The sequence below is a fragment of the Cucurbita moschata genome, unplaced genomic scaffold (genome assembly GCF_002738365.1).
Source record: "Cucurbita moschata cultivar Rifu unplaced genomic scaffold, Cmos_1.0 Cmo_Scf00007, whole genome shotgun sequence".
Lineage (NCBI taxonomy): Eukaryota > Viridiplantae > Streptophyta > Magnoliopsida > Cucurbitales > Cucurbitaceae > Cucurbita > Cucurbita moschata.
Genome location: NW_019268523.1, coordinates 1,222,165 through 1,231,072, shown reverse-complemented (window position 1 = coordinate 1,231,072; position 8,908 = coordinate 1,222,165). Strand labels below are relative to the sequence as shown.

Below are 8,908 nucleotides of genomic sequence, written 5' to 3'. Positions count from 1 at the left end.
TTTTTTTTTTTTTTTTTTTTTTTTTTTTTTTTTTTTTTTTTTTTTTTTTTTTTTTTTTTTTTTTTTTTTTTTTTTTTTTTTTTTTTTTTTTTTTTAAATTATGAATGAAAATAAATCTAGAAGAAGAAAAATGAAGGGGAAAAAGAGGCCATGTTCTTCATGTTTTTCTTCCAAGGTTGAAATATTAGAATACTAGAGCAGCCATTTTCATTAATAAACAGAAGTTTTGTAAAGGAATTAATATATGTTCTTTGGTTCTTATGATTCTATGTTTCATACCCATTTCTTTGAATATGATACCAACTTTTAGTCTTACAATCTGCAATCATAGAACATTCAACACCATATTGATATCAATGGCAAATAATAAGAAACAGATTGGACAGGTGAAGAGTGACAAACCCATTTTGTTATGATTTCAACCAGTTGATGAAATTGTTCAAGTTCTTGTAAGATCCGCCGCCTTTTTCTGCACTTTTCAACACTGTTCTCTTCAGTTTTTGGATTCTCTGTTTCAGTTCCTCGTCTCCGAGGAGCTTCTCCACTTTTTCTGTAATCTCTGTTCTTGTGATCACTCCATGTTCGTCTTTGTTCAATTTCAACCCCACCTTCCAGATATCACAAATGTAGCTCTCGTTTAGAAATTGATCGGCGAAGTACGGCCAACACAGGAACGGGACGCCATTGCTGAGGCTCTCGAGGGTTGAATTCCAGCCGCAGTGGCTGAGAAAGCAAGCGATTGAGGGATGATTAAGAACCCTTTGTTGTGGAGCCCAACCGACAATCTTTCCGCGAGATTTTACCCTCTCTTGGAATCCTAATGGGAAGACATTGTTAGGGTTTTGTTCGGTAATGTCTGGCCTCACCACCCATAGAAATGGCTTGCCGGTAACCTCAAGCCCAGAGGCTAATTCCTGGAATTGGGTGTTGTTTAGAACTGTGAAGCTTCCGAATGCGACGTAAATGACTGAGCGTGGAGAGTGTTGGTCGAGCCATTTCAGGCAAGTTGAATCTTCCGGCCAGAAGTGTCCGACGGAATTCTCGAGTCGATTGCTCGCCAGAAGTGGGCCGATTGGGAGAATGCGAGGCGCTATGCTGAAAATTTCTGCCTCGAGCTCATAGACTGTGTTGCAGATAACCCAATCCGCCGCTTCTATTGCTTTGTTATTTCGTAAGCACACTTGAAATAGAATTTTCTCTGTCTCTTTGTCGCCTACACATGCCCAAACCAAGCTTTCTGTTCTGGTTGTGGGTACTGATGATGCTAACATAATCTCCTCGCTCTTCAGCAACGTTCCTGTCGGAAAAATGAAACATGTTCATATTTGTGCCTGTCCAGATCTATTTGTTTTGGTTGGGAGCGAGTCTCAGGTTAGTTCAAGGGGATAAATCATGGGTTTATAAGTAAGCAACATTGTCATCATTGGAACGAAGCCTTGTAGAGAAACCAAAAGCAAAGCTACAAGAGCTTATACTCGTGCTCAGACAATATCATATCATTGTACAAGTTGTGATTCATAACATGACAACAGAATTCTCAACCGTCGAACAAAGAAATTGTGTACCTCAAAGGTGTAGTCAAAAGTGACTAAGTATTGAATAAATGGTGTATTTTGTTCGAGGGCTCCATAGACCTTAGGAGAGCTTCTATAGAGTACTTGTCACAATCGCACTTTTAATGACAGCGGACTTGCAATTGTGCGGCACTCACTTTCCAACTACAAATGAGCTAACCCAATTCGTTCTTGCGTCGCCTACGGCCAAGCGACGTATGCTCGAGTCTCTGGCCTCGATTTTAAGAGAAGGTTTTAGAAAACGAGGGCAAAGAGAGATTTTTGAGAGAGACGTTATATAAGTGTTAAACGATACACCATTTATTACGAAGAGCCATGATTTCTTACCATCAAAATCAATTAGTTTTTCTTCGATCAGCTTTGGGATTCGGAATTGCATAGCTAACAACGCAGCAGCCGCAGGCCAGAAGGCGACTCGCCGGACTCTCATCTTCTCAGCAACTTCGAGAGCCCACCCAAGATTCTCATCAGCAATAACACACGTAATTCCGCGACCCCCTAATCCCTCGATCGTGTTTATCAGCTGTTCCAGCTTCAAGGGCATGACATGCAACATTGTGTTAGTTAATTTACCAAGATCATTTCGGTCCTCCCCAGGCTTCATGCCATCGGGGAGTGAAACCAGGTGGATATTGCCATCGCCTACACGTTCAGCTCCTGCTAGAGCGCCCATTACACGATTGTGATTATACTCCGTGTTCAAGAACGTGATTTCGAACCCCTGTTTGGCCAAGCACAAACAGAGCTCCAACATGGGGATTACATGGCCTTGCGCTGGATAAGGAATGGCCAAGATGTGGCCGCCGCTCCCCATTTTGCTTCTCTGTTACTTCTGAGTTTCACTGTACCACTCTATATATACACACACACACTGCCGAAATGGAATGGCTGTTCGTGGAGGCCCCAATGCATCAGGCGACGGGCGGCATAAAAGATTCTGGCTTTGGTTGGTTCTCCTAATTTTGTTATCTTCGCCATCTCCTTCGTCTGGTAACGGCCAGATGTATTCAATTTGGACAATTTTCTTCATGGTTTATTCTTTTGTCTTACTTGATTGGACAATTTTCATCACGTTAATGAGCTGACGTTATAGAGCCTCTCTGAAGCCTATAAAGCCCTCGAATAGTTTCTCCTTAATCAAGCTCAACTTGTTCTTTGGAGCCATCAAATTCTTGAATAAAGCATATCTTTTGTTCCGAGGCTCTTTTCAATATTTATGACTTTAGTTTTCGTTTATCCAAAAGGCATCTTGGATATATATTCTTTACTTATAAATTCATGATAAATTCTATAATTAGTTGATGTAGGACTCATCTTTCAACAATCCTCCACACAAAACTTAGTGTTAAGGGGAAATGAGTTCATAACAATCCTCCACGACGTTCTGAACCTAGCTCACGTACTGCTTTAATGGGCGAACAACCCAAACCTTGGAACATACTACAGCCCCAGGTGGTGAAGAGCCGATATCGAGGTGTCAAACCTTCCTGTCGATGTGAGCTCTTGGGGAAGATCAGCCTGTTATCCCTAGAGTAACTTATATCCGTCGAGCGACGGTCCTTCAACTCGACACCGTCGGATCACTAAGGCCGACTTTCGCCCCTGCTCGACGGACTTCTGCCTTTGCACTCAAGGACTAATCTTCGTCTGACCTGAGGAAACCTTTGCACGCCTCCGTTACCTTTTGGGATGCCTGCGCCCCATAGAAACTGTCTACTTGAGACACGGTCCCTTTCACACCTTTCACAGCCGCTCACTCTGTTTTGAATCTCAGCCTTAACGAACTTATTGAAAGTGGCATCATAACCCCAGAAGGGATTCCGGTAGAAGAAAAGACAATCGAATTGGAATCACCGGGAACTCCCTCAATGATCCACACTAGTGACCTTCCTTGGCGGTGCGTTCCATTCAAGAACTCGCAAAAGATTTTGTTCGATCACTTAGTTAGAGTGCAGCGAGGGTGCCATTACGCGATATGGTACATTTTAATACTGCCTCACGTACTGGAGCCACAAGTGGTTTCGCTAAACCCCAAGCTTTTAACAATCGGCCCACTCATTGCGACGGAGGCAGGGCAGTTATGGAAAGAAGACGACTCCTGCATCCGTTGGCTGGACCAGCAACCGGCAGGGTCGGTTGTGTACATGGCATTTGGGAGCAGCACCGACTTCAACCAGGAACAGTCTGAGGAGATCGCGATGGGGATGGAGCTTACGGAGCGACCGTTCATGTGGGTAGTGCGGCAGGGAACAGAGCACCAACTTCCAGCGGGTTTTAAGGGGGAAAAAGGGAAAATGGTGAGTTGGGTGTCGCAGCAAAAGGTGCTGAACCACCCTTCTGTTGGGGTTTTTATGAGCCACTGTGGGTGGAACTCTGTAATCGAAGGGGTGAGTAGTGGGTTGTCGCAGCAAAAATGATTGTTGGAGTGAAAGCCATCTTCTGAGTTGCTGTTGGGCCGCCAGGAAGCAGCCTGTTGTCCTTCCACCGGAGGAAGCGGGGGGTGACGCTGTTCTGTGAAACCAGCCTCACGGAGTGTCCCCCAGACTCCAGTGGCAGTGAACTCCGGGCCTTCCTTCGCCCAAAGCCCAAGGCCCAACTCCCAACTTGGAATGGGCAGGCCGGCATTAAATTCTTCTAGGCCCAAACTCAGCGGACAGCCCCATTCTTCAACCATCTTATTGCCCCCGTTTGGGTCACAAGCCCACACCAACGAGCTCGGCGATTGTGAAGGATTCAAATGCGGCTTATAAACAAGGTGATTAATTCTCACTTTACCAATGTGGGATTATCTAAGTAATTAGAGAAAATTATTATAAAAAGAAAAATACTTATATTATCGATAATGTAAATATCGGTGGTTATAAATTATATTATTATATTTAAATCACAATAAAGATTAAACTTAGGGAACAAAAAAACCGAAATTACCAAACTAGGCATTAGCAGGCTGGTTCCGAGAAAGGGACGCAGAGCTAGTGCTCTGTTCACTGAACATATCTTCACTCATAAGTGTCGACGCGGTGAAATCGGAGCCGCTCAGCACGGTGGCGAGGTGGCCTTTATACGACTCACTCCGGACAGGACCCACCATCGACCTGATTGGAGAAAATGGCCCCTCTGGATAGCTCAACTCGTCGTCGGCACGATCCTCATCTGCTTCCTCCTGCAACTGCAAGATGAACATTAACTTCTCCTCCACCATTGCCATCGTCGGCCGGTGCTTCGACTGATCGTTAATACAGGCCGCCGCCAGCTCCAAGTACTGCTTCAAACAATCCTGCGAAATCTTCCCCTTCAAATTTGGATCAATAATTTCATAAACACTCCCTTTCTCTAAGCATTTTTTAACCCATAGCGTAAGCTTGAACTTCTCTTCGCCGGCGAGGGGGTCCAGTGGCTCTCTCCCACAGAGCACTTCGAACAAGACGACCCCAAATGAGTACACGTCAGATTTTTCCGTTACCTTAAGACGGCGGTGATATTCCGGGTCCAAATACGCGAAGGTTCCTTTCACCGCCGTGATGACCGCCGTGTTGCTCTGCCCCAATTTCGACATCCCAAAATCAGAAACTCTTGCGACCCAATTTTCGTCTAGAAGGATATTTGTTGTCTTCACGTCACGGTGGATGATGGGTCGATCGACGCCGGTGTGGAGGTAGTTTAGACCACGCGCTGCCCCGTGGCAGATTAGGAGGCGCTTCTTCCATGGTAGAGGAGGATTTTGGGTGTCGTAGAGATGGTCTTTAAATGTTCCGTTTTGCATTAATTCATAAATTAGCAGCATTTCTTTGCCGTCCAAGCAGTATCCGATGAGGGGTACAAGGTTTGCGTGGCGGAGTTCTGATAACAATTCGATCTCCGTCTTGAATTCTTGTGCGCCTTGTTGGGATTCTGGATTCAGCCGTTTTATTGCGACGGTGAGATCCTCTTCCTCCTCCAAAATTCCCTTGTAAACGGCACCAAATCCACCAATTCCGATCTTCCCCTCCGGATTAAAATTATCCGTCGCATCTAAAATCTCTTCAAACGTGAAAATCCGGCACCGTCGTTCAGGTAGTAAGATATCCTCGGTCGTTTTCTTCATCTTCTTCTTCTTCTTCTTCTTCTTCCTAGATTTCTTCTTACTCTGTTTCCGTATGATCACGAATCCAACAAGGGAGAATAAGATGGCAAACCCCACGACGCCGCACACGACGGCGATGATCACCGTTGAATTTGACTTTTTGACTACTGGTTTCACTTCCGGTGGCGGAGGAGCCGGCCCCACTGGGTTAGGTACTGCAAGATTAGTGCCATTGCTCTGTTTGAACACTTCAATTGCATTCAAAATTGCATCGAAGCTCTCACTCGGTAATGGGCTTAAATCAACAAGGATATTTGTACGCCCATCCGCCATTGGAACATTGTAGTCCTTGTGAATCGGAAAATTGACGGAATTTATATCGAGGGCGTCGATTTTCCGGCCATTTATGAACACTGTGAAACGTCTCTGTTCTTCACGGAACAGATTATAGTGAATCTGGCAAAAATGGAGCCGCACCAGATAATTGAATCCGGCATCGACGGGCAAGTCCATAGACAAGTTGTTTAAGGAATTGAAAGTTTTGTTATTCCCCAAAATTAAAGCGGACTGATATACAGAATCTGTGGCTGTGAAATTAGGAGTGGAAGTTGTATAGTTTATAGGAACAGAGTAATTTTCAATTTTGAAGACTAGAGAACTTACGTATGGATTATTCCCATCCCATGTTCGGTACATGCCGGAATCTTCACTCGGCGGGACCTTGTCGCCGCCGAGGTTTAACCGATGATAAAGTTCGAGGGCGATGTTGTTTCTGATTATCGGCGTCGGCCCCTGGTTCGCCGGAGAGTAGTAAAGGCTTTCCGGCATGGAGACAACTTCGATTCCGTTGATGAAGGCGTAAGAATTCGGAGATGGGGTGAAGGTGATATTCAATATCGGGGTTTCTCCGGCGACATGGATACAGAACTCTCTGGAGATGGTGTTTCGGTGTAAGGAATCGGCTACGAGGGCCGCGTTGAAGTCTTTGAGGAGAGTGAATTGGGCAATTTGAACGGTGAACAAGGCGTCTGATTCGGGGAATTCGCCGTAAGCATCTGGCAAGAAGTGGAGGCGGATGAATTTGGGGCCGGCGGTGACCGGAAAAGAGTAGGTGAAGGGGGAGTGAGAGAGGCGTGCGTTTTTGAAGAGGAGGTCGTTGACAGCGTTGGCAAAATTGGACCTGACGGTGGATTTGTCAACGGCGTTTGGTGGGTCGGAGGGGGAGAAATGGGTGGCGTCGTCGCCTGTCCAATTCCGGCCATCCCGTGCGATTCTGAAGGCGGCGATACCGCAGTCGACGGCGAGGTCATCGGTGGGGACATAGTAAGAGGTTTGAGAAGTGAAGGGAAGAAGGAAGAAGAAGAAGATTGGGAAGAGAAGAGTAAGGATTTTCATGGATGAATGAATGAATTTGGTTTTGCAATGGAACACAAAGATTATACTTTTTAAAAAGCTTGAAATAAAAATAGAGGAAAATAATAATAACTACAAAATTGAATTAAAAAAAACAAATTTAAAGAAACTTTAAATTTTTGTTGTGGAGTATTAAATAATTGTATAATTTAGCCTACATATGTTAAACGATATAAATTTTGGTGTCGTTTATATATTTATTCTAACTTATATATTCTCATATTTTTGGCTAAAGTCTGCGATTCAATAAATCAAAATTAAAAAATTGTGTTGAATAGATAAATTACGAGTCGAGCAAATCACGTGTATGTTAAAATGGGGTGTAAGATGAATCTAACAACCATATATTATAAACGAACTTTAAAAATGATAAATGATTGACGACAATAATTATAATATTTAGTTAAAGAACCATTTTCTTCCTCTTTTTTTTTTTTTTTTATGCTTTTGAGTCTTTGTGGTTTCATTATTGCAATGACTTTGTATTTATCAGTCCTATAACTTTTTCATATTTTACATTTTCATATTTTAATATGTAAAGATGGTTGAATTTGAGACTTTTTGACATTAAAGTTAGTTTTAGTGGAGCCAAAATAGCAATATATTAGAAGAAAATAATTGCGAAAAAAAGTAACATATTAAAAGAAAATATTATTGGGTCATCCAATTATCTATTTATTTCACGTGATCAAAGTATTCGAGTCGATAAAAAGATAACACGTTGCATCTTCTTCCTTTAACTTTTGTCACTGTCATGATAAATTATTTAACGAGGCTGACACAAATGACCAACAGTTTTTCATTATTGGATTATAAGTATTTTAAATTATAATTTTTAGTACATATCCAATGATACTAATGAGACATCTATATTGTAGTTCGTTAAATAATTTGTTTACTTACACAATCTTCTTTAGTTTAGATGAAATAGGGATAAAAAAAAGTTGATAGATGATCTCGTTCATAAAAGTATCTACTAAATTATTGGACACGAAGTTAGTGACTCGTTAAACACGATGAGCTAAAAGGTTAGTATAGATGTGGGTGATGGAGAAGAAGATGAGGCATTTCATTGTTCTTATTTGACACAAACAACAGCAACAACCAAAGCCATACCCATACCCATACCCATACCCAACCATGGCTGATTAAAGCAAGAACTCCACAGAAGACAGAGAAACGTTATAAACAACAACTTGAAACACAAACACAGAGAGCAAAAGAGGAAAGGGAGTTAGATGGCAGAGAAAACAGAACCATGATAACAATAAAATACAATATGGAACCAAAGGGTTCGACTCTAGCAGGCGCTGGCGCCGGCGTATGAGTTGCAGTGTTTCTTATTAGTGGGGCTACCACTGCAGTCGCCCATGGGGTTTCCCGGGCCGTTACCACAAGATTTGACGTTCGGGTTCTGGGTTTTGTCTGTGTGGACGTCCATGTTTTTAAAATTCAAAAACCGAGCTATCTCACGACGCACCAGCAATTCCACCTCCACCTCGCCGTACGTGGCGTTGGCCCTGCCCAGACTCGAAGCTCTGCTGCTGTTGCTGGAACAGAGGATGATTGTCACCATCAACGCCGCCACTGCTACTCCCCAAAACGAACACCGACCACCCATTTTTGGCTCTCTCTCTTTCTCTTGCTCTGAATGTGGGATTATCAATGGTGGGAGGGGGGATTTATAGTCTTAGTGGGAATTAAAGAAACTTGGAGATGGAGGCAGGGATTCTAATCTCTCTTTCTCTGCATTATTGTTACTATTTTATCCTTCCCTTTTCTTTTTGCTGCTTTAGTTTTTTTTTTTTTTTTTTTTTTTTTTTTTTTTTTTTTTTTTTTTTTTTTTTTTTTTTTTTTT

The 8,908-nt window shown here is 42.8% G+C and overlaps 3 protein-coding genes across 3 annotated transcripts in view; all 3 read right to left on the bottom strand.

The window, feature by feature from the left end:
- Window positions 1-310: 310 nt before the first annotated feature.
- LOC111445029 (UDP-glycosyltransferase 83A1-like) lies at window positions 311-2,625 on the bottom strand. The gene is made up of 2 exons (XM_023083216.1): window positions 1,902-2,625; window positions 311-1,297 (listed from the first exon to the last, which is right to left on the bottom strand). Exons 1-2 carry the CDS (start codon window positions 2,386-2,388, stop codon window positions 411-413), a joined length of 1,374 nt encoding a protein of 457 aa, XP_022938984.1. The 5' UTR covers window positions 2,389-2,625; the 3' UTR covers window positions 311-410.
- Window positions 2,626-4,433: 1,808 nt separating this feature from the next.
- On the bottom strand, window positions 4,434-7,064 carry LOC111445026 (receptor-like protein kinase FERONIA). Its single transcript, XM_023083213.1, has one exon. It carries the CDS (start codon window positions 7,030-7,032, stop codon window positions 4,507-4,509), a length of 2,526 nt encoding a protein of 841 aa, XP_022938981.1. The 5' UTR covers window positions 7,033-7,064; the 3' UTR covers window positions 4,434-4,506.
- A 1,033-nt stretch (window positions 7,065-8,097) lies between these two features.
- LOC111445032 (eukaryotic translation initiation factor 3 subunit M-like) overlaps window positions 8,098-8,908 on the bottom strand; it is an 8,034-nt gene continuing 7,223 nt past the window's right edge. The window contains exon 12 of the transcript XR_002710778.1: window positions 8,098-8,697. The gene's annotated coding sequence lies outside the window, so the exon portion shown is untranslated. The remainder of the gene's footprint in view (window positions 8,698-8,908) is intronic.

Coding starts and splice junctions, on each gene's coding strand:
- LOC111445026 (XM_023083213.1), bottom strand. CDS start 7,032: ATGAAAATCCTTACTCTTCTCTTCCCAATCTTCTTCTTCTTCCTTCTT.
- LOC111445029 (XM_023083216.1), bottom strand. CDS start 2,388: ATGGGGAGCGGCGGCCACATCTTGGCCATTCCTTATCCAGCGCAAGGC. Junction 1,298..1,901: donor AAAACTAATTGATTTTGATG/GTAAGAAATCAT, acceptor TTTTTCCGACAG/GAACGTTGCTGAAGAGCGAG.